This window comes from Rhipicephalus sanguineus, chromosome 10 (assembly GCF_013339695.2).
Source record: "Rhipicephalus sanguineus isolate Rsan-2018 chromosome 10, BIME_Rsan_1.4, whole genome shotgun sequence".
Lineage (NCBI taxonomy): Eukaryota > Metazoa > Arthropoda > Arachnida > Ixodida > Ixodidae > Rhipicephalus > Rhipicephalus sanguineus.
The window spans coordinates 125017944-125043001 of NC_051185.1; the positions used below are offsets into that span (position 1 = coordinate 125017944).

The 25058-nt window shown below is 47.8% G+C and overlaps 1 protein-coding gene across 1 annotated transcript; it reads left to right on the plus strand.

Moving 5' to 3' along the window:
- Positions 1 to 200: 200 nt before the first annotated feature.
- On the plus strand, positions 201 to 1011 carry LOC119406724 (uncharacterized). The gene has a single exon (XM_037673456.2). The coding sequence runs from the start codon at positions 338 to 340 to the stop codon at positions 995 to 997; it is 660 nt and encodes a 219-aa protein (XP_037529384.1). The 5' UTR covers positions 201 to 337; the 3' UTR covers positions 998 to 1011.
- Positions 1012 to 25058: the final 24047 nt, after the last annotated feature.

Sequence of the window (25058 nt, forward strand, 5' to 3'; positions counted from 1 at the left end):
CCTGCTTTTTCGCAGGTTAGTATCCTTGAATTTTTTTATTTCCCTTCTTGCACTTTTTTCTTGATGCTGCTGCTGCTGCCAAACAGTGATGATGGCGTCTAATATGCTATGTTTGAACTGTCAGGTACGGCTCACGGAGTCGGACCCTTTTATCGTGTGCAGTGACTGTACTTCTACTTTTCATACTGGAAAATGTTCGGGAATTTCTGTGACAACGCTCAAGACAAAGGGGGAGGCGTATCGCCAAGCTTGGCGCTGTACGTCTTGTCGGAGACAGAAAATTCGAGCGCAACCACCGAGTGGAAATGATGAATCTGACCAGCAAGACATTCGCCTAATGTTAAAGAACATAAGTTCTAAGCTTGACCAGCTGTTGCCACTGAAGGAAGTAGTAGAGGGCATAGAGGATTCCTTACAATTCTGGTCGGAGCAGTATGATGAACTGCGGCAAATTACCGAGAAACATGAACAGGAAATTAAAGAACTCAGACGCCGCACCGAAACACTCGAGAAAAACGAAAACGATGTTAATCAGCTCCAAGCTGAAATCGACGCCCTCGAATGGAAAAGCCGCCGCCTTAACCTTGAATTTCATGGCATTAAACAGACAGAAAAAGAAAATTTGATTGAAAAGCTAAACGAACTTGCCACGCAGCTTGAGCTTCCACAGCTATCGGCTAACGACGTGGTCGCGGTTCACCGCCTACCATCTAAGAAAGATAAAATACCCGGCATTATCTGTCGCTTTGTCAAGCAGACTGATAGGGATCGGTGGTGGTTGAACCGAAAGAAACTGCGTGACAGGAATGATGTGGTCTTTATGAAGGAAAATGTACAAAACGAACACGTGCTCTTCTGTTTGAAACAAAAAAACTGGGCCAAAAGGGCAATGCACAAGTATGTGTGGCACAACAACGGTCGGGTACTTGTTCGCAAAGCGGACGGTGAACAGGCGGTAGTGATTTCCACCGCAGATGATCTAGATAAACTAGGTTAAGAGCCGAGTGGTTTGCTAAACCAATGGCAGACACAAGCGTTGACACCTATGTGTTGCCCCAAGTATGTGAGCAACACATCGGGAAACCGTTCCTCAAATCATTTAAATGCTTTCACCTAAATATTCGTTCTGTTATAAATAAGAAGTCCGATCTTTGTTTGTTCCTTGAACAACTCCGTTTTTCATTTGATGCAATATTATTAACAGAAACCTGGTGTACGAATGATCTTGATGTTTTACGCCTTCCATCCTACAATACATTTTATTTAAATCGTGCCTATGCACGCAGTGGCGGTGTGTGCATCTTGATTAAGGAGGCATTTACTTGTGAATTATTATCCGAACTTTCTGTCAGCACACATGACTGTGAAATGCTGTCAATTAAAGTGCAAAACATGGTATTAACTGTGTACTACCGTCCTCCCAGTGGTGCTGTGTCTCCATTTTTCAGTTACCTTGAATCAATTGCAGAGTTCGTTAACGAAAATCACTTTGATGTTGTGTTCGGTGGTGACATTAATATTAATATGATGAAGAATGACTCTCTCAAGGAAAAGCTTGATTTTTTACTTATGGTAAATGGCCTAGTTAATGTGATTAATTTACCCACTAGAATAACTCAGCATTCCTCATCTTTAATCGATATTTTTTTCACAAATATAAATTATGCAGACGTTAAAGCAGGTGTTTTTGCGTATGATATCAGTGATCACCTACCTATATTTCTTTGTTGCAACATACATATACGTAGTAAGAGGCCCAAATTAACACATTTTGTCCAGAGAATTACAGAAGAACGTTTATCTAGATTTTGCAGTCAAATAGAACATACTTCTTGGGAGGAAGTGTTCAGGTGTTGTGATGCGAATAGGGCATACGAAATCTTTCTTCGTATTCTTAAACCTATATATGTAACTAGTTTTCCTGTCATTTGCGTCAAGCAAGGGCGGAACATTCGAAAGCCCTGGATAAGCTCCGACCTTCTTTCTAGAATCGAGGAGAAGAATAACCTATACCACAGATTTATTCAAACTAAAGACTGTGAGCTGTTTCGCCAATTCAAATCGTGCCGTAATTGCTTGGATAAGGATATAAAGAAAGCTAGGCTAACTACTTTGTAAACTATTTCAGCGCCGCAGCTGGATGCTCTGAGCTTATGTGGAAAAAGCTAAACACTGTCTTAAAAGTAAACGCCGCTCCTGAAAAGATTACGAAGTTAGAGATAAATGGCCAAGAGCTCTCAGGTACACTGCTTGCAGATGCTTTTAATAAGCATTTTGTTAGCGTCGCAAACATTCCCGTTGGGCAACACAGTCTAAATAGCCTTCCCTACATTACAAACACAATCTTTTTAAACCCTGTAAATGAGCTTGAAGTAATTTATATAACTCACCACCTAAATAACAGTAACGCAAAAGACATAGATGGTTTCCAGATTAAACCTATGAAGTATGTAATTGAACTATTAGCCCCTCCTCTTTCTCACATTTTCAACCTTTGTCTAAACCAGGCTGTCTTTCCCCGTCTAATGCAAGCCGCACGTGTAACGGTGTTATTTAAAAAGGGTAATAAAAATGACATGGGTAACTATCGCCCTATATCTATTCTACCGGTATTTTCAAAATTACTTGAAAAAATAATTTTAAATCGATTTACTGAATTTGAAGAAAAACATAACTTTATAATACCGTTCCAATTTGGTTTCCGCAAAGGCCTTAGCACTGAATTGGCGTTATTAGCTCAAAAAGACTTAATATTAACGGCACTTAACGAAAGTAAACTAGTCCTAGGCATTTTTGTCGACTTCACTAAAGCATTTGATCTTATAAACCACACCCTTTTAATAGAGAAACTATTACGCTATGGCTATCGCGGCAAAGCGGCACACCTCATTAAATCCTACCTACAACATCGTATCCAGAGAGTTGACATAAACCAGAATCTCTCTAATCCTCTCGTCGTGTCTTCAGGTGTGCCACAAGGCAGTATCTTGGGCCCATTCCTTTTTAATCTCTATATTAATGATATTATCAACATAAACCTTCAGGCAAAATATATAATTTACGCTGACGATACTAGTATCTTTTTAATAGGGAATTCGGTTGATGAATTAATCGATGAAGCCAACTTAACCTTACAGAAGTTAGACGAATGGGCACGTCAAAACAGTTTTAAATTAAATACAAATAAAACAAAAGCTATGTTATTTCGCAGTAAAAATAAAAAGATTACTGTTAATAAAGATATAACACTAAACTCCTCGCCCATCGCCCTCGTATCCAGCTTTAAAACATTAGGCGTCGTCTTTCAGGAAACATTATGCTGGGATGCACATGTAGATTGCTTAGCAACAAAGCTGTCTCAAGTGATTGGTATTGTTTACCGCAATCGCCATATACTGCCACAGAATGTTATGATGCTAATTTTTAACAGTTTGTTTCAGTCCCGACTTAATTACTGTCACTTAGTTTGGGGCACCACTACTCAAGGAAATCTACACAAAATACACGTTCTACAAAAAAAGTTCCTACGCACAATTGAAAATGTCCCAAGTCACTTCCACACACGCGAATATTTCTTAAATTATAGGGTACTGCCAGCCACAACACTGTATGATTACCGTTTGTGTAGGGCGTATAAACAAGAGTTAAAAACTAGATCGGATTTTCTTAAGGACCTTTCCAGGTTACAAGAAAACACCACTGTGTATGCAACACGTAAAAAGGAATACTGGAAAGTACCAACAGTGCGAACAACATATGGAAAACAAACACTCGGAAATAACTTACCAAGATTACTAAACAGATTAATTTGCGAAGGGCTACAATTAGAGAACATGTCTTTTAAAGCTATACGCAGTTTTTTTGAACTCAACACAGATACTCTTGAAAAACATTCTTCTGATGGCTCTCATTTGTAAATCTTTCAGATGTGTATGTGTTATCTTTCTTTTTTGGTGTTCTGCAATAACCAAGGTTACGTGTGAATAATGTTATTATCTTGCGATTTTTTTCTTTGTCTCTGCAAAGGACTGCAATTTTGTAAAGTTAGACATAATTGTACTTTTTTTCTATATGTGTCTTGTTATATTGCTGATTTATGCTGATATATTGTTAATATATCGCTGCTGTTTAGACTGCTGCTTTATTTTTATATGTGTCTTGTGTTATATCTTGCTATATCACGTTGATATATTGCTAATATATTGCTGCTGTTAGCGCCAATGAGGGGGCTGGCGGCTTCGTCAAGCTGTCTAAATGACAGCTTTTACCGCCCGCCCCTTCGTATCAATCACTGTATTGATGCGAAAATAAAAGTCATTGTCATTGTCATTGTCATCATGTCGGACAACGAGCAACAATTTAAGTCTGTCGAGTTGCAGTCGTTTGTTCGAGAGGTAGGAGCACGTCAGGTCACAACAGCGTCTTATCACCCAAGTACGAATGGTTTGACAGAGCGTTTCGTACAGTCCCTAAAGACGGCCTTGAAGAAAGAAATAAGCACGGAAAACCTGCAGGCTAGCCTTAACAGTTTCGTACTTGCTTAAAGAAATGCACCTCACGCTCCAACGAAGGAAGCGCCGGCCAACCTTATGTTCGGTCGCCGTCTTTGTTCCAAACTGGACATTTTAAAGCGAGTAATAGATGAATTAGTTCACCACCAACAATTTATTCAGTCCAGCCGATGCAGCTCCAAAGCTCCTCACTTTTACAGCGAAAACTGTTATGAGATCACTTCAGCAGCCGTTTTTGGCGCCGTACTTGTCCGCCGCCGCCGCTGCCGCCGCCGGTGTCCGTAACCACTATAGCTCGAAATAAGAAAAAAGAAACGAAAAAAATTCCAGGATGAAACGAGGTTCGAACCTGGGCCCTCTGCGTGGGAGCCCAGTAGTCAACCGCTGAGCCGTGCCGGTGCTTGAAACTGCTTTGCAAAGAGGTCCTATACAGGCTTCATGTCGTGGAGGAACCACATTAACATATGCAATATAGCGTGGTAGAAGAGTAAAATAAGCACCAAGCGTCGCACAACGCGAATTCTGTAACCAGGCGTCACGCAATGCGAATTGCGCAACGAGTAGGTTCTTGAATGCTTCCAACCCATTACAAAGGGCTCCGCCATAATTCTTCATCGTCATCAGGCACAGCATCAACAAAGTGCGCATAATGATTTACATGCGTTTAGCAGGTACCACGGCTATCCGTAGAATGACGAAAAATGGTATAGTGCCTGCTTCCCTATTTCTCAAAAATTGCAGAGATTTATAGCGTAGTGGGCTCCTCGGAAGTGCACTTGTATTGGTTGCCAAGGAAGCTCATATGCGCATGATCCATTTCCTAGGGGTCTCAACAAAGTTATTTGCCCCCCCCCCCCCTCTCTCCCACATCAACGTATATTATACAGCATGGCGGGAGAGGGAAATGGCGACCGGGCGTCACCCAATGCAAATTACATAACTGGTGGGCCGTTTAATGCTTCCAAGCCATTGCAAAGGGCTGAGCCATAATTCTTCAGCGTCATCAGTCGTCGCGTCAACAAAGTGCACATAATGCCTTACAGACGTGTAGCTGGTGCCTCGCTTCTCCGCACAATGAAGAATATTGGCTTAGTAGGTGCTTCCCAACTTCACAAAAATTGTGATTTATGGCGTAGTGGGTACCTTGCTAGTGTACTTGTATTATTAGCCCCAAGAGAGCTTACAACGGGCTCTAGAAACGCCGCTCTTCCAGCTTTCGCTGTGACTGCTGCGGTTTCAGCGCAGGCCTGGCGTTTTTCCATAGGCGATTGTGTTCTTGATCGAAATTACTGGGGACCAACCAATGGCTTCCGGGTAGTGTGGTACGGCAGAACGGACCTCTTTCTTATGCAGTCATGATACACACACAGCGGGGCCTAGCCGTGTGGCATCGTCACCAAGATTAGCTTCTCCTGGGTGCAGCTGACTTCTCCAAGTGTGAGGAGAACAAGGGCACCTTCTGGGAGTTCTCGGACGCCACTGCGGAAACACCTGTGACAGCTCCCGCAGCCTTGAAGGCCGCGCCACCTGTACGAAGATATACGGTACGCAATCGACGAGCGCCAGATCGCTGCACACCATCTTAATTTTGTATAATGCTGGATCCACACCTAATTAAGCTGGACGAAATGTCATGCATGCGATAGCGCCACGTGTTGTTCATAACAGTGGCCGGCTAAGCTGCCCAGTAATCATGTGAACCGAGTGCGATTGCTTATAAAGCTGACATTTTTCAGGGCTGACCATTTTCTTTTGCACCGCTGTACTTGCCGTACGATGTACCACTGAAGTACTTGCTACTGTTCTATGTTCGTCTCCGGGCCTTCACGTAACATCAGCAGCCGGTCTTGAGGTCAACCGACGAAAAGTATTTCGCGGTGTGAAGTAGCTCCCGGGCGTCGTCTAATCGTCGGAGAGGATACACGTCCTTTGTTATTTTATTCAGGCGACGATAATCGAGGCAGATACGTAGGGCTCCGTCTTTCTTCACTAACAGCACGGGTGACGCCCACGGACTCTTGGACGGATAGATGATGTGGTCGCGTAGCATTTCGTTGACTTGCTTCTTCACTTCCTCGCGTTCTCATGTCGAAACTCTGTACGGGCTCTGACGGAGTGGTCCGGCAGTTTCCTCTGCAGTGTTGCGGTGTTTTGCAACTGCGGTATGCCGAATCCTTGGCGACGACAAAAAACAGTCCTTTTATTGCAAAAGAAGGGTTTTCAACTGTTCTTGCTGATGCTTCGGAAGGCGGGGATGACGTCGAAAGCTGGCTGAGGAGCTTGGTTCATCGGAGTATGCTCGGAAGAATCGGTTAGGGTGAAAGCATTGGTGGCTGCCACAAGTTCTTCGATTTAGGCGACTGTCGTGCCTTTGTTGACGTCCTTGTACTCATTGCTGAAATTTGTGAGCATCACTGCTGCTTTCCCTCCCCGCAGCTCGGCTATTCCATTGCGGCGCGAATCTCGACGTTAATCAACTAGTGCTGGTCGCCTTCAACTACTCCTTCCAGCACTACTGATTTCTGAGTGCCGACGGTGACGATGACGCTGGAGCAAGGCTGAATGATGACCTGGTCTTGCAGCACATTCAAGGCGTGCTTTCCTGGCGGTGTGTCCGACGGTAGTGCTTTGTCTGTAGATTTTGTTATCGACTTGGATCTCAGGTCAATGACTGCACCATCAAGACCTAAGAAGTCCATACCAAGGATAACATCTTTCGAGCAACGTTGTAGGACTAAGAAGCTTGCGGGATAAATCCGCTTGTTAATGGTGACCCTCGCTGTGCAGATTTCTGCCGGCGTTACTAGGTGGCCTCCAGCTGTCCGGATTTCGGGGCCTCCCCAGGCGGTCTTGACTTTTTTCAACTTCGTAGCGAACGGTCGACTGATGGTATAATTGTCGGCCACGGTGTCGACGAGAGCTGTGACGCTGTGGCCGTCGATCAGCACGTCGCCGTCGCTAGTTCATCGTCCTGCGTTGTGGTTAGGTCGTGACGTCGGGTCACGGCTACGTCGGTTTGTTCCGCTGCTTCACCGTTGCGTCGCCAGATCTCCTTTGGGCAGCGAAGTTTCGACATCAGGGCTCTGTTCGGCTTGCGGCATGTTCTTTAGGTTTTGCCGCGGCGTCGTCGCCAGTGGCGGAGGCTTTTCGGTATTTCGTCGTACAGCAACCTCACCTCCCTTAGTTGCTGCCCTTAGTTGCCTGGATGCGAGCTAGGTGATCGGCCCCGGGTTGAGCCAGTGTATGCTCGGTGTCGGGGAGAGACGTGGCGGCCTGGCAACGACGATCGGGAAGGTACACGGGGGGTCCATTGAGCTCCGGCAAGATAATCAGCGACCTCACGTGGCCGTTCACCTCGTTCTGGACGTGGAGCGTTGATGGCAAACCCACGCAGCCCCTTTCACAGTACTGGCAGTGGCGGTACGTGTGGCCGGCTTTTCCGCAGTGGTAGCAAAGTGGGTGGTTGTCTGAGCCACACCAAATGTCAGTCTTTGTCGGTGCGTAGCGCCGGTCAAGAGGCGGGCGGAATGGCGTCGGTGGTGGTGGCGGCGGTGTCTGCCGTCGGACATGCACTGGTGCGGTGTCTTGACGTGGGCGCGTAGGGGGAGCGTAGCCTCGGGCTGCAGCAGCTTAGCTCATGGCTCGCGGGGCTGAGGCTGTAGCGGTTCAGAGGTAGGAAACGACTGCTGGATTTCTTCACGCACCATTTCAGCAATCGACGTCACCTCTGGTTGTGGAAAAAGATATTCCGGAGCTTCTCTCGACACAATGGCTCGGATGGATTTGTGCAAGTCGTCGGTGCCGAGGGTGTGCACAGCTGAGCTGTTATTTCATTTCATTGATTTACCTTAAAGACCAGGGAGGGTTGATACATAAGGGGTGTTTTTTCAAACAAAAATTACAGCACTTGTCCACGAATAAATCTTCTTATTTCTTCCATGAAGGCAGGTGAGGTGGTGATGGAAGCGATGTGGTGGGGAAAGCCATTCCAGTCTTTGGCTGTGCGATGGAAAAATGATGACGAGCAAGCGACAGTCCGCGCATTTAGATGATCAACGTTGGATGAATGGCCTGTGCGCAGTGAAATGCGCATCGGAGGCGAAATGTAAGGTGCTTGGCGAAGTGAACTGTTATAGAATTCATGATTTAATGGTAGGCTTGCATTACGACGGCGATATGCTAGCGATTCCACAGCAGAATCTGCTTGTAATAACGAAACGCTGATGTCGTATGAGAATGGTGAATGAATATACCTTACGGCGCGATTTTGCACGGATTCTACGGCGTCGCTGAGGTAGCTCTGGGGAGGATTTCAAATGGGTGATGCATATTCGAGTTTAGGCCGAACCAATGTTTTATATGCGAGTAGTTTTACACGGTGAGGAACACTGCGAATGTTACGTTGAGAAATCCTAAGGTTTTGTTTCAAGATGATGTGATGTTAGTCAAATGAGAGCACCAGCTGGGTTCATGCGTTATTGCAATGTCTAAGTATTTGAATGAGTCGACATTGTCAATGGGGGAGTTGTCAATTGTGAAAGAAAGGGTATGTCGATTACGGCTGCAGGAAATTGACATGGATTTACATTTATGGGGATTTAAGGCCATGAACCACTCGTCACACCACTTAATTCTTAGCGTTATTTAGGTCATTCTGCAATGAGATGTGGTCGTTATTTTTAATGATAGATGGATATAAGATGCAATCATCGGCACACATTCTAATGTTAGATGATACATGCAATGGTAGATGGTTTATGTATACTAAAAATAAGAGGGGACCTAAAACTGAACCCTGGGGGACTCCCAATGTTACTGGTAGAAATTTAGAAGCAGTATTGTTAATAATGACAGATTGTGATCAGTTATGAAGAAACTCCTTTATACATGTTAGGACGTTAGGGTGCAAGTTCAAGTGAGAAAGTTCTAATATTAAACTCGGATGGATTGGTGATTGAACTGGCGGGTGAGCATTTTCAGCGTCTTTTCAATCGTTGTCGCTTCTCAGACAAATTCTTGGACAATCGAGGGTGAGTTCTGCATCAGCCAGGCAAAGAGCTTTTGCTTTACTCTTCGCATGAAGAAGCGGACTTTCTTGCCCTCGGGGTATGGTAGGGTCAGCGTGGAGAAACAGTCGGGTCATTTTCTCTGCGAAGATGGCCACTCTTTTGTTTGGGAATTGGACGCAGCCTTGTTTATCCAGCAAGGCTGCGCCCCTTCCTTTTGGGCCACGCTCATGAACGCTTCCAAGGCCCGTATTCACAACGAAACTTATCCTCAACTTACGACTCGGCTAGTCTTGTATGTCGTATATCGAGGATTTCTTCTCTCTCTGTCGACGCGTCAACGTTTCCGTGGCAGAGTCAGACAATGTACGTCATCTACTCAAAGGCATCAGGACTGCTGCCTTCAATGCTTTGGCCATAGAGGACCCGACTACCGTCGCTGATGTTGTAGCCACGTGCCAGCGCTTGGGCGAGCTCAAATCCGTACGGTAGCAGCCGAACATCCCTGATGACAACCCCATTACAACTCGTTGCACACGATTGTCTGCGCAATCGTACTGCCACACACGCTCTTTTCTTTCTGTTTTCTGTTACCCTTAAATTGCACGTGTAGCTGCCGCCTTGCGCAAACCACGCCAAAATGTCTGCGAACATTCGTGATTGTTCTGGAATCATCTGTTGAGCTTGAGCGCGCAAACGCGAACAGCTAAGTTTATTCTCGAACTAACGCGGCCACCAGCGATAAGGCTCGAATGTTCGATGCCGCATGTATAAATGCCAACGCGCCTTGCCGCGCACCAGTTCTAGATGAGAAGCAGCTTATGGCGGGGGCTTATGGCGCACCCCCTTCCCTTCTCTCTCTCCTCTTCTACGCCCCCCTCCTCTAGGAGTCCTCTGCTCTACGGAGCGGCGCGCACGACAGGTGGTGCGACAGCTGCATACTCCGCTAGGGGCGCCACGGTACTTCCGCGGTATGAAGACGACGGAGCACGCGCGCCTCATTCTTTCTCCTGTGCAGCGCCGTGATGAGCACTCGGGCCGCTGCCGCGAAACGGTAGAGCCGAGGTGGCGATCCCGAACTTCGGGCTCGCGTAGCCGAAAGGAAACGTGAACGGCGGCAAGCAGAACCTGAACTCCGGGCATGGGAAGACGAATCAAAACGTCAACGTCGAGCCGCGGATCAACGCGAAGCCGAATCGAAACGTCAACGTCGAGCGACATTGTCACTCTTCTGTTATACATTCTCATTCGTCCTCTCAATAAAATTACACCATATCCCTCTCAAGCTAACCATCTCCCCGCTGCTTCGCATCCACACATAGTTCCCTTTAACGGGAGGTGGCGTCATTTTTTTTTCGACGGCCGGCGCTTGTTCACCACTATCAGTGTGCAGTGTGCATTGTTGTAGTTTGACTTTGCGTTTCCCGGCCAAAAGTTGGGCCAAATAAAGAGTTTAGTCTAACACGCCGACTGCTGCTTTCGTGGACGTCACGACCCCGTGACATCTGGTGGAGGTGCTGTTTGTTCATTTTGCGGACGACCCCGTCAAGCCATGAACCCTCCCCACGTCGCGAAGAAGGCACCGGCGCCATCAGCGACAGTCGACCCAGGCGCAGACTGAAAGGACTACCCCCACAACACGAACCCCTACCAGACAAGCCAAAAACCACGACGACACCGACCACAGGCACGACGACGACCGTAGCGTCCCCTGCCGCGATAGTGATGCAGCCGCCCAGGTAGTCGCCGACATTCCGTGGTGTGCCATGTGAAGACGCCGAAACTTGGCTGGAGACGTTCGAAAGGGTCGCCACATTTAACAACTGGAACGCCGATGACATGATGCGCCACGTGTACTTTTATCTGGAAGAACCCAAAGGACATGCTCGAGAACCGGGACTCCACGCTTGTAACCTGGGACATCTTTTGCAGCGCTTTTTTAAAGACGATAGTCCTTGGGATACTTAAACTGAGAAATTTTGGTCTGTCTTTCTGTCTGTCTGTCTTTCTGTTTGTCGGCACGTCCCTCGATTGAGCCACTCGGCCAAAGTTGAACCACTTGCCCAAGAGCCAGCCATCTTGAACGGCCGACTAGGTTCATACTTATGTACATTGTCGATCTAAAAGCAAACATTACGCATATCTGAGACGCAACATCACTAGGTAAGTATTAGGTGGTGTGTTCCTTTAATAGAAAATGCATACATACGTAATTCTAAAGAACCTTATTTCTTAAGCTGCGGAAAATGCGACTGCGCTGAATCTTGCCTTTTTCCGTGCCCTCTGCACGAGCTCATTTTTGTGTTTCGGTTTCGGTTCTGTATTGCACTGTACGAATGCCATGGGGCGCCGCTCTGGCATTCCTGTTTTACTCAGGCGACGTTTAAATAAGAGAGTGTGTGGAGAGTACTCGTTTAGTAAGGACGTTTCTTCTGCTTCAGCGCTTCCCGCCAAACCGCATGTTCGGGCTGCCTGCCGCCCCCGCCGGTCGCGTTGGTCACCGCCAGTCTTAGCCTGCTGCTGCGCCGGGACTACCAGCCCGCAACACAGCACTCATGTTTCCCGACGTATTGCCAGATGGCGTCCATATCTCATGCAGCGCATCTTCTATCGTCTTTAGACGACATTTGCAGCGAAGCACGCAGATACGCGGCCAATTTTTTGGAGACGTTCACGAGCGTCGTCAGAAAGGAAAGGGATGTAACCTTGCTGGAGACCCGGGTGAAACTCCCAAAAGAAAACGTGACCATCTTTGCGGAAGAAATGACCCGGCTGTTCCGCCACGCTGACCACAACATACCTGAAGAGAAGAAGGTTCGCTTCCACGTGCGAGGAGTAAAGAAACACCTCCTCACTGGACTAATCAAGAATATGCACGCCTCCGGCTGCGGTACTACTGGCGTGGAATGTACCGCTTTGTCCGACAGTACGTACGCTCGTGCTCCAAGTGTCCGAATGCCGTCCATGAATTTCTCTCGGAGGCAACAACAATAGAAAAGACACTGCGAATTCGAACCCGTCACTTCAATCGCCGCTCGACGCCAGGCTACGCAGACATTCAATCACTCTGCTCAGACGACCTGCACGAGAACACAAGGGCGGTAGTACGCGAGGAGCTTCGTCGAATCTTCCCGTCGTCCTTACCTAAGGTGTCCTCGATCGCAGATCTTGTTCGAGAGGAAATCCAGCAGTCGGTAAGGGAATCCGACACAGCTGCAGTTGCAGGAAACGAGCCATGCTGCTGCAGCCCGATGCAACGACCCTCCTCCGCGCCCAAATCAGGACGCCGCACCGCCGCATCAGTTGCGCCGCAGGCACCATCGACGTCATACGGCCCGCCAGCCGGCCAGCGATACAAACAGAGGAAGACCGACATTTGGCGCGCCCCCGATCAACGCCCACTCTGCTCCCATTGCGCAGAAGCTGGCCACCCCTACCACCGCCGCTGCCAGTACCGACAGATGGGACTGCGTAGATTCGCCATTGACGCGCCGCGTCCACAGCGGGGTGAACGACCACGTGACGTTGTCGACTACCTCGCAGGAGCGCAGAGGACACTTTGACAACCTTATCGTTCGGCGTCGCCAGGCCGCTATGTCTCACCGCAGCACCACCAGAACACAGGCCAAACCGGGGCCGGCCGCATAACCCGTATCAGGAAAACTAAGGGCAGCAACTGATACAGCTGCAGTTGCTGTACGCCGCCGATGACGACGCCACGATGAAATTGAAAGAATACGCGGCAAGCCGAACGGAGCCCTGACGCCGAAACATCGTGGCCCGAAGAAGACCTAAAGACGCAACGTGGAAGCAGCGGAGCAAACCGACGTAGCCGTGGTCCGACGCCACGACCTAACCGGAACGCAAGGCGACGGACTAGCGACCTCGACGTACTATTGGACGGCCACAACGTCACCGCTTTCGTCGACACTGGAGCCGACTATTCCGACTTCAATGAACCGTTCTCCACAAAGTTCAAGAAACTTCGGACTGCTTGGCAAGGCCCCGAAATCCGGATCGCTGGAGGCCATTTAATAATGCCGGCTGGAGTTTGCACCACTAGAGTCACCATCAATAACCGGACATATCCTGCGAGCTTTCCAATCTTACAACATTGTTCCAGGGCTGTGATACGTATGGTTGACTTCCTAAGTCACCACGATGCCGTCATCGATCTGAGGCGTGAGTCAGTAACCATAACCTCAGAAAAAATATGGCAGATCCCACGCACTGTGGGAATCGATGTAATGCGAAGCAGCCGGCAGATAGCTGCTAAGATGCTGCATCGCCTCGTTTGCCTTTGAGACAAGTGAAGTCATCCATGTCATGGCACATAGTTCACTATATATTGCATGTTTGACATCCATGAATGCATGTACAATCCGGTACATGCCATGATAATAAAACCTATATTCTGGAATATACAATGCATGACCTATCATTTATTTTCGTCCCGCACTAGTGTCATGCCGTACCAATTTTGGTATATATACATATAACAAAACGGCCGGAAGCGCACCATGACAGTGTCATGTAAATCATGTCGTACATGACATGCATGTCATGATATTCATGTTACCAACTCTTTTTCCTGTTCGCCATACAATCGCGCCGTGCAATACTAATATTGATGTATATCAAGCTAGCCAAACGGCTGCGAGTGCACCATGAGCGTGTCATGTAAATCATGTCGTATATGACATGCGTGTCTTTTAATGTTACCACCTGTCATTTATGTTCGTCATACAGTCACATCGTGCAATACTAATTTTGGTGTATATCGAGCGGGCGAAACGCCACGAGTGCACCGTGAGCGTGCCATGTAAACCATGCCACACATGACATGGAGCTCATGGTTTTCATGTCGCCACCTCTTATTTACGTTCGTCATAGAGTGGCGCAGTGCCAATTTTGGTTACCCCGTCACTGAGCAGGAGTGTCTTTGCTGTCGTTTGGTTGGTGCAGAAGTTTCGACTTCATCTACATGGCCGTCATTTTACCATCATTACAGACCACAATGCCTTATATTGGCTTTCCGCACTCAAGAACTCATCAGGACGCCTTGGTCGATGGGTTATACGTTTGCAAGAATACGAATTCACTATTATCTACAAGCGTGGTAAAAATCAGCAGGACGCAGATGCGCGTTTTCGCTTCCCGCTTCTTACGACACCGTGCACTGGTTCCTTTACTAACTTCAGCAATGAACACTAGGACCGTCCTTCCACATATGTCTCGTCCTTAGCCGCTATTGGCCAGATTGCTCCTGATGACCATAGTTCGATCATATCTCACCAACTCGCTGGCTTTTACTATCGACACATCATAGACACCGCCTTCAGGAAAATTTGCGATCACCTAATGCCCACTTTCGTCGAGAGCGAACGCAGCTCAAGCTCGATAATCACGTGCTTTACCTTCATGTTTATCACTCTGACGGTCAACGATGGAAGCCTGTTCTACCTCGCTCTCTTTGAGCTCATATTCGTAAGGCTTATCACACGACGACATGACGGCTAGTCACTTGGTTTCCAGAAAACGTACTATCACATGAAAGGTCGCTTTTATTAGCCTGGCCTATCCGTCACTGCAGCGACGTACGTCATCTCCTGCGACTTCTGTCAGCGCCGAAAGCTGCCGACATCACGTCAAAACGGAGAGCTGCAATCACTTCCGTCTCCGTCGGCACAATCCGAAATAGTTGCCATTGATCTGTATGGTCCTCTTCTCAACACTCGCACTCGTCATCGATGAATAGTGGCAGCTGTCGATCACTTGATACATTACGCCGAAACATCGTGCGTGACTCCGGCGTCGGCTTCTGAAGTGGCTGCATTTATGTTTCATGCTTTATTCTTGCGCCACATTGCCCTTCATGTTTTCCTGAGCGACCGCGGAAAAGCTTTTGTTTCACAAATTGCGGAATTGCTCAAAGACTCGGGCCCCACCCACAAGACACCGTTACATAGGGTTCGACAGGGAAAGAGACGATTCGCAGAGTATCAGGACTCTTGGTGGGCTAGATCCAGTTATCTGCAGCTTGAGCTACATTTCCTTAAAGGCACGCCAGCACCATCCATCAGTTCTTTCGTGCACTTGTAAAGATTCGCCGCTTCTTCTATGTCATTTGCTCCGAATAAGAGGTCATCCACGTAGAACGACTTCAGAATGTGCTACTGCCATTTTCTCGGGATTGACTTGTGACTTCAGTTGATGCTGGATAGTAGCAGTAAGCATGAATGAGCTAGCTGTAGATCCAAAGGGTACTCTGGTCATTCGCCAAATCTCTACATCTTCTTCCTTGAAAGGGACATCGGGTCTTTTGTCAAACCACATAAACTTGAACAGGTCACGGTCCTCTTTTCGTATCTCGACTTGCAAGAACGCCTTCTGGAGGTCTGCTGTCGTTGGCACTAAATACAAGTACCATCTGAAACGAAGGAGAACCTGCAGTAGGTCCGGGTTTAGGTTCGGTCCACTTTCAAGGCAAGTGTTCAGAGATTTCTCTCTTTTGACGTGAGACGACGCAATAAAGACCACGCGGAGCTTGGTGGTGAGTGAGTCCTCTAGAATGACCTCTCTTTGTGGCATGTAGTACGCAGGGCCATCCATTGATTCGTTGTCATGTACAACTTCAGCAGGGCCGGACACAATGTACTGACGAATCGCTGTATCGTATCTCTCCAGCAATCCTTCTGGCTTCGAGTTACGTTTAACCAGATTTCGTAGTTGAGTAAGTGCGACGCTGTAGTTGTCTTGTAGCAGCTCGATATCCAGGTGTTTACGTGGCACGGCTACTTGGTACCTTTTTCAAATCTTTGTCATCTTACTCTCGAAAACAGAGAAGGTGTCTGCGTACCCGTGAGTTCCTTCCGTTGGTGCCATTCCCATGATATCCAACGTCCAAAAGGACTCCAGTATGTTTCGCTCCATTCCTTCACTTTCTTCAGATTGCACTCGCAGGACGCAGATCATCACTTGGATGTTCCGCTTATGAAGCTCGTTTTTGTGACAGGACCTTGGAGCGTCCATCCGAGAGTAAACAATCCTTGTACTTCCGTGCTGCGTATGATGTCGCCGCTCACGATCTTCCACAGTTGATCAGATCCTATGAGCAGGCAAGTTCCTGTTTCGCCACACTCTCTAGGCACAGTTAGCTCGTCTGCCAGCCGATAATTTTGCTCTCGCAATTTGGCTGCGAATGAGCATTCCATAGCCGTGGTAGGGATGTCGTGGCAAATTACTGGCATGGCTATGGCTTCGATGACGTGCTCGATGTAATCAAGCTGGCTGCGTAGGCAAACCTCGACGACATTGTACTTTCTCACACGAGAAGGAGAGTCTGATGCAAACGTGTTCACCGCAAGGCAAGTCTCTCTAAGGATTCTTAGTCCCAACCGTGTCATCAGCTCTTCCTTAATGAACGTGCGTTCACTGCCTCCGTCGAAGATGCCTCTCACATAAGACGCCTCGTTGAAACCGACAATCCAAGAACGGAAGGTCTCTAAGTTGACGGCTTCGTCAAGCTAACAGCTTGTAACGGCAGTCGACCGCGGAGACTCTTCTTTTATCGGCTTAGTAGCATCAGAAACAACGTTGGGTGACATCTCGTCTTTTGTCGCACGATAAACTGGGTCGCACATCGTTGTAGCATGCCTGCCTTTGCATGCCGCGCACACCAACCTTCGCCGGCACTCGTTCGCGCGGTGGCCCTTCATAGTACATCGTTAGCACCCATAGGCGTGCGCAGGGTGCCCCATCAGGGGGGGGGCGAAGGTTCATCGCAGCGCCCCTTCCCCTTGTAAGTCAATGTACGAGACATATTTTGCGCCCCCCCCCTCTTGCGTGACTATAGGGGGTCAACGTATGGGGAATATTTTGCGCCCCCCTCTTACGTTATTAGGGGGGGCGGCCGCCCCCCCTGCCCCCCCTGTGCGCACGCCTATGTTAGCACCGCATAAATTTAGCCAGCCGATTTTTTAACTCTGATATGGTAAAGGTAGCGCTGAATGCCTCGGTTTCATGCCTCTTAGACTTGCAAAAGAAACATTCGTTAAGTACTTGATTTGATTCTTCGGATGCATGTAGGACCGATGATGAGGGCGGACGCTTTCTGTTGTTCCCACTGCCTTTGATAGAGGACGTCGATGGAGCACATTGCTCTCTCGTCTCGAGCTATATCTGTGTATATCGAAAGAGCTGCTCAAGTTTTTCGCAAGACGTTGTGGTTGCCTCTCCTGGAGCAGCGCGTCCCGTGCCTTGTGCTTCATCCTGGAGACGTCTATGGCGGTGGAACGCCACGATGACTTCTTGTGGCAAGGATTGAAGCATAACGTCGTAGAGCATCGCCGAAAAACTGCTAGTTTCTCTCCCAAAACGACGTCCATTGACACAATTCCCCATGAAACGGCTTGATGATTAGCGTTGGAAGACGAGGTTCGGAGCTCTGGGATGCAGCTGTCGTTCGGACAGGCGGCGTGTTGGGCGTCGTCGAGGGAGAAGTCTGTCCTTTGTTACCGAGGCTGAGATTTTCAAGCCGGCACCGTAGGCCCGTCAGGGCCTCGAGCGCCTGGTCGTCATAATTCACCGCAGACTCGTACTCCCTCTCGAGTTCCTTTACCGGAATCACGTCCTCCAGCTCGGCATTGATCTTCCGAAGCTCGTCACGGTTTGCGACGAGCTTGTCCATGAATTTGCTTAACGCCGTTCGGTCGTTGCAGTCACTCTCCAACAACGTCGTCGCCTTTTTCATGACTTTCGTTGACTGGGTTCGCCTAGAAGCACGTTTCGCTTTCAGGCGGTCCATGTCTGCTTAGGATCACGGCTTACTTGCTAGAAAGGTAGCCGGCTTCTCTAGTTACTTCCCTGGGTGCGGTTCCGATGAGGATCAGGTTGCTCCGGCTGCGGTTTCTAGTAGAAACTCATCGTCGCCGTCTCTCGTTGCCCACGTCGCTGGATCCGCTCGTTATCCCGTGGGTTTTCGGCACCATATGTTGCGGAACGTCGGCCTTCTATCCGTAGCGCCTCCCGAAAGACGGATCCATGACACTTCAACGAAATGCCCTTAATGGCGACAATCGAGCACACAAAAGTACATGATGATAGTGGTGCACGGACTTTGCGGAGACAGCAGCCCACTATCAATTCAACTTCTTCGTCGTCTGCTGATCTCCGATAACAGGGGCCGTAATGAAGACTTGTTTGCCGGACTAACTAAGGTGCACAGTCAATTGATAGCCAATTTGTTCTATTGTGTAACAAGATTCCTGAAATAGTTCAATACGCTAGGAATGCTACAAACATTATACAATTTAGGAAGCGAATATCAATGTAACGAATTAAAACACATTTCTAGGGTGCATGTGCTGAAACTATTTAATGTATGTAATATATTTAATGTATTCATTGTTTGATATGCGACGCATCTCCTGCTCGGGGGTACGTGAGGCTGCGTCGTAATCCGCACGTGCCGTGGTAGTCCGCGCTCACACTACGCATGTGCGCCTCTCCTCCGACAGCTGCGCGTTACTCTCTCCACTTCTCTGCCAAAACCTGCTTGCCCTTCTCCTGCGTTCTCGCTTTTGTTTTCGCGGTGCATGCGCTACTCTCTGCGCTACTCTCCTCCTCTAAGCGGTTAGAGCGCTGCGCGCGTTCAGTGCAGCGCTTGCTTTGCTTGACTCCGCTTGACTCCATTGGTGCTTCCGATGAAGCGTGATGGACGCAACAGTCCCGTCAGTGAGTGAGCTGACGCAAGCACGCGTCAGCATCAGCCCAATTGCGTCCACTCAAGACAAAGCTGCGAAGCGAAGGGCAGCGAACAACCATTCACGGCGCATCCATTGATCACGTCTTCACCAATTTCAAGATCCACCCGACTGCACCAATATCCCCTCACGGTTCACTTCAGCGACCACAAAGCCAGCCTCATCAAAGCAAGGTGCACACTGCTAGACGCTGCTCAGCAAAGACCTTCGTTAACCGTTTCAGGTTCGTCCACAACGTTAATAACACCGTTAATAACGATCCGAGGTCGGCAGCATGCCCAACGAACACCAGCGGAACGCAATCGTACAAGTGCTCCGGCTTCGCATCGCCTCATGGTCACCTTTAGCGGGAGATGGTGTAAGTTTTTTCACGTTACACTTCAGTTTGTATGTATTTCAAATATGTTTAATGGTGCTGTTCTTAGTGCGTTTTTATTTATCGCTGAGGAAGAGCTTTATTTGCATCTTTATCTTATATTTCTCGAATAGCTGTAGTATTCCTCGTCTATTTATTGTTTGTGTGTATATTGTTGTATATTCTATACGTTGTCTTGCTGTACCTGCCCGAAGTGTCTCACGATGAGTGGGCCTAGTCAGGAGACAAACACTCTCTTTTTGCCCCCTTCATGGACATTTTGTGAAAACGCCCAAATAAATGAAAAAATAAAAATAAAAAAAAACATGGCTGATCCCTCTGTCATAGGAATCGGTGTAACACGAAAGTGACACGTGCCTTCACAGAAGTACTGCTTATTATGTAGTGATATATGAGAGCTTGTACAATGTCTATTCGTGTTTGGCAGCTATAGCACCGTTTCACGTGGATGCACCCATGTTGACAGCATGTCTATATCGCGACGACTAACGCCCATGATCATGATTAAACCGCAATAAGGTACGCATTTGGGCTGGTTGGTTCATGATTAACTGTAGAAACAGCGCTAAAGACGGGACGAACGAGGAAAGGACACAAACAACGGCGCTGACTAACAACCAAATGTGTTTTATTCTTCCAGTCTGCATTTATATACTCCGCCACAATCTCAACAAAGCAAAAGGCAAAGAAACATAGAAAAAAATGATGAGCCTGCGCAGAGGCCAAAAAATCCTCAAACAGACAGAAACGTTAACTCCTTCGGAAGGAGGGAGATCGAGGGGAGGCTGACACATGCCTCTCCGCCATTATAGATATGATACGCTTCAGAAATGACACGCGCCCGTTCATCATGGTACTTCGACAGGAAAATGGAATCTTTAAAAGATGGCTGGCAACCACATTCATTACAGTGAAGCGACAATTGACTATCTCTGGCTTGTTTACGGACGTTGTTCGCATGCTCGCGCATGCGGTCATTAGCGCACCGCCCCGTTTGGCCGACATAGTAACGGCCGCAAGAAAGAGGTATCTTATACACAACACTATCACAACATTCAACATACTTCTGGCGATGGTTCTTGCTACATCTTTTCGTCTTGGTCTCTCGATTTACTTGCTGACACAGGCTACCAAGCTTATTTTTGGCAGAAAACAACAGTCTAACGCCTGCCCTGCTGACCACTTTCTTCAGATTATGTGCCACCTTGTGCACATAAGGAATAACCACTACTTTCTTCTGCGGGTGTGGCACTGATTGAACAGCAGGTGAGCACTTGCTTTTAAAACCAGACACGAGGCTTTCTGCGATACTGGTCAAAAGCGTTCCTGGAAAACCTGCAAGCTTCAGGCGTGCTACTTGAGAACAAAAGCTCGCTTCGACTTGGTGGTCACAGGACCTCTCAAGCGCCGCCTTCATGCAAGCCCTTGCAATACCGCGCTTGACAATTTTTGAATGCGCAGAAGAAAAAGGGAAGAAGGCTCTTTTGAGATTTAGGCGCATAACACCAACATACATGGCTGTTTGAGAACGAAAGTTCCAAGTCCAAGAAGCGTAGCCTATTGTCTGAGGGATGCTCAGTTGTCAATTCAAATGGACTTAATTCCGCGAGGAACACGTCAAAAACTTTCGCAGCAGGCTGCACGTCATGAGAGTTAGTGCTATAAAAAATTAAAAAGTCGTCCACGTATCGCATCACCTTTACCGTGCTAGTCTGTCTGAGCTTGCTCTCGAGGTTACGGTCATAGCTGGCTAGTAGAATGTCACTGAGAACAGGGGCGATGCATGAGCCTATGCAGACTCCTTTCCGTTGAATAAAAAGCTTATCGTCGAAACTGATGAAGGTCGATTGCATGTAAAACTTTAAAAACTCTAAAAACTTGTCTACAGTGATTCCACATGCGTTCTGAAACTTAACAACACCGTATCTGTCAATGCAATTACCAACTTCAGCACACACATCATTCTGAGGTAACGAATAATATAAGTCCTTGACATCGACCGAAAAAGCACAAGCACCCACTGGACAGTCATCCCGGAGAAAGGCAGAAACAGTACCTGGTGTCCTTATGAGGAAAGGGTCCATTTTCCTGTCGAAGTACCATGATGAACGGGCGTGTGTCATTTCTGAAGCGTATCATATCTATAATGGCGGAGAGGCATGTGTCAGCCTCCCCTCGATCTCCCTCCTTCCGAAGGAGTTAACGTTTCTGTCTGTTTGAGGATTTTTTGGCCTCTGCGCAGGCTCATCATCTTTTTCTATGTTTCTTTGCCTTTTGCTTTGTTGAGATTGTGGCGGAGTATATAAATGTAGACTGGAAGAATAAAACACATTTGGTTGTTAGTCAGCGCCGTTGTTTGTGTCCTTTCCTCGTTCGTCCCGTCTTTTAGCGCTGTTTCTACAGTTAATCATGATTAAACCGTTGCGCACGGTAGCTGAAGGTGTGAACATATATTTGGACACAGCGAATCGTGAATCCCGCGTAAGGATGATATCAAAAAGCTCATAATCAACATTGGTACCCGGTATGCACTTCTTGAAAGCGTCGTCAATTAAGGAGAGAAACGGCACGGTGTGCGCTTACTAGTAATGGGTTACTGACACCTGTGTTCATGCATACACTACCACACTGCGCTTCAGCAACACGGGAGGCAGAGGTTCGTAGCTTGAGCCACAAACGCGTGCGTCCCGCTGGCCTCTGTCTCACTCCACCAAGGCACGACATTCGCCCGTCGAACTCGCGTCCTTTCTGCAACGCATATTGCACCAGTTTTGTTAGTCGGTGCTCTCGCACTTGAAGCAGTCGGCAGCGGAGAAATCCCGTTGGTGCACGTGGGAGCTGCACTACTCCGATGAGCCGACGCACGCTAACACGAAGCCAAAGGCAAAGAACGTAACTGCGTCAAGGGTGCCTCGGCGACGCCAGCGCGGCCAGTCTACCGCTCTGGTATCGAGACGCTTTAACCATGCCCTCCGATATCGCGTGCAATCTGAGAGTAAGCGCTAGTAAGTGTCGAGCGTGATGAATTACTTCTTTTCACATCTCACAGACGGCGGCACCGCCCCGCTCCGCCCGCAGCGAAAGAGAATGTGTGAAAGATATAAGGCGCGTTCGCGCTGTGTCTAGCATCTAGCGAGTTAGCTTAGTCGGTAGTGCGTCGGGCGCTTGCCGTCGCGGCCGCAACGTCGGGGGTTCGATTCCCAGCGGGGTATCTTTTCTTGGTTTTTTTCTTTCTCACCCGTTGGCGCCCATTTTATCAACGTCATATTCGTGACGGATGTACTTGGTGGACCGCGGCATAAAACACTTTCAAGTTAAAATAAAAATTGAGTGGCGGACGAGTTTTTTATGCTGAGTAACGATGACCCAGCATCTTAGATTGTTGTTCTTCTTCAAGAAGAGTACCGCTGTGCTAGGTAATTTCACCCATACTGGACTTCGTGCAGTCAGTTCACCTAAATTGTGTTTTACCTCGAGTTTTAACTGTGTTTGCCGCTACTTCTCGGCTTTATCTTTTCCACGTAATTTGACATGGTTCGGCAACTTAGGCGTTAGCTGGGATGGCACGGTAGTTCAAGTCGTCCTGAGCTGTCTTCCGCTCAGTAGCGGATCTGGTGTATACCCACTGTGTCCAGGAGTTGTTGCGTACATAAGTAGTCCTATATTTGGCTTTGCTGCTTTTCGGAAGATGTCATTGGCAACTTTCACCATCCTTTCTGCTTCACCGTTGCACTTGGAATAGTGCGGACTGCTCGTGACATGCTTTATTTGGTATGAGAAGTTCGCAAACTTCCGCGAGGTTGAACAAGGTCTGTTGTCTTACTTAAACGTCTCTTGTATTGCGTGACGAGCAAACAACGACTTTAAAAGAGCTGTCACGTATCCGCAGTCGTGTCACGCGGATAGCACATCTCTTTATAACGAGAACAGCAGGGCACAACGACTAAATACTGCTTGCCCGTCAGTTCAAACAGGTAAGCGGCAACTTTCCGTCATGGATAATGTGATAGCTCTAACTCTATCGTGGGCTCTGCTCCTGACGTCCGTTCTTGAACGCAGGTACTGCAGTTGGCAACGATCTCTTAAATTTGAGCACTTAGTTCGGCCACCACCTTCACAGTTTCGTCCTTTTTCCACACTTTGATATCCCTTGATGTTCCTCATGCAGTTGGCAAATTACGTTCTTCCATAGAGTCTTTGGAATCACCAACCTGTTCTCTCTCATTACTAAATTACTTGTCACCGTGAGACTGTCTTCATATTCGAGGCAGGAGTCAATCTCAGCTGGAATTCTGTCCGTGCCTGGCCAGGCACTAGTGCAGTACTCTTAATTTTCGTCACACTGGGTTATCTCTGAACAATCTCAATTTTTAGGTAGTCGCTCGACGCTAGCCACGTACTTGTCACTATTTGATCATATGCTTCGACTTTTCCATGCTCTCTGCAGGTCGTACTGGGGCCCTGGAGAGTGCGTCTGCACTCCACATCTCTTTCACCGGAGAATGCTAAATCAAGTAGACCGAAAGCATGAGTCTCAGTTTGAACCTCTGACTTCTTTCTGGGATTCTGTCGAGCTCTTGAACTCCTAGCAGTGGAACCAGAGGCCTGTCTTAAGTCTGGACATAAAACGTCGTCTCTATACAGAACTTTTCGAAGCGTTCACATGCCCAGGTAACAGCGCAAGCCTCTTTCGCAATTTGATGATATCTTCTATTCATTTCACTCAGTCTATCAGACGAAAAAGTAACTAGTTTTTCATGACCATACTTGTTTCTCTGCAGCAATACAGCACCAAAACCATAGGAACGTGCATCTGCAGAGACAACCAACCGTTGCTTGGGGTCATACATCTTGACTCTCGCTGCTTCTTGGATGTCTCTGTTCACGTGGTCGAATACCTGCTGCTGTTCAGTGTCCGACCTCCACTCTGTCCTTTCGGAGGATTTCCTTGAGGTGTGTCATCTTGTTCGGTACAAGTTTTCCCATTTTATTTGTCGTGCTAATAAACTGAAATTGGGGGACCCTTAAGCTTCGCCTTTGGGATTTGAACGCGACAGCGAAATGCGGCCTGTAGTGCTCTTTTGAAGCACTAAGTGCATACTTATTATTGTGTGTTGTTACACACACACACACACACACACACACACACACACACACACACACACACACACACACACACACACACACACACACACACACACACGCGCGCGCTGTATCTATAGTAATGGTACAGGTTTTCGATCTAAACGACTTCCCTTCGCTAGAGTCGAGACCTGTTTGGCAGATGACAGATGTTGACAGATGGCAGCACATTATCGAATAATTGCAGTTTGCTTGATATGTTTTCCGCTCGATGCATATAGTTGTCCATTTTTGGAGCTGTTTTCAAGTTTATAAGTGT

Excerpts from the sequence above, each read along its gene's own strand:
- LOC119406724 (XM_037673456.2), top strand. The coding sequence starts at position 338 with ATGTTAAAGAACATAAGTTCTAAGCTTGACCAGCTGTTGCCACTGAAG.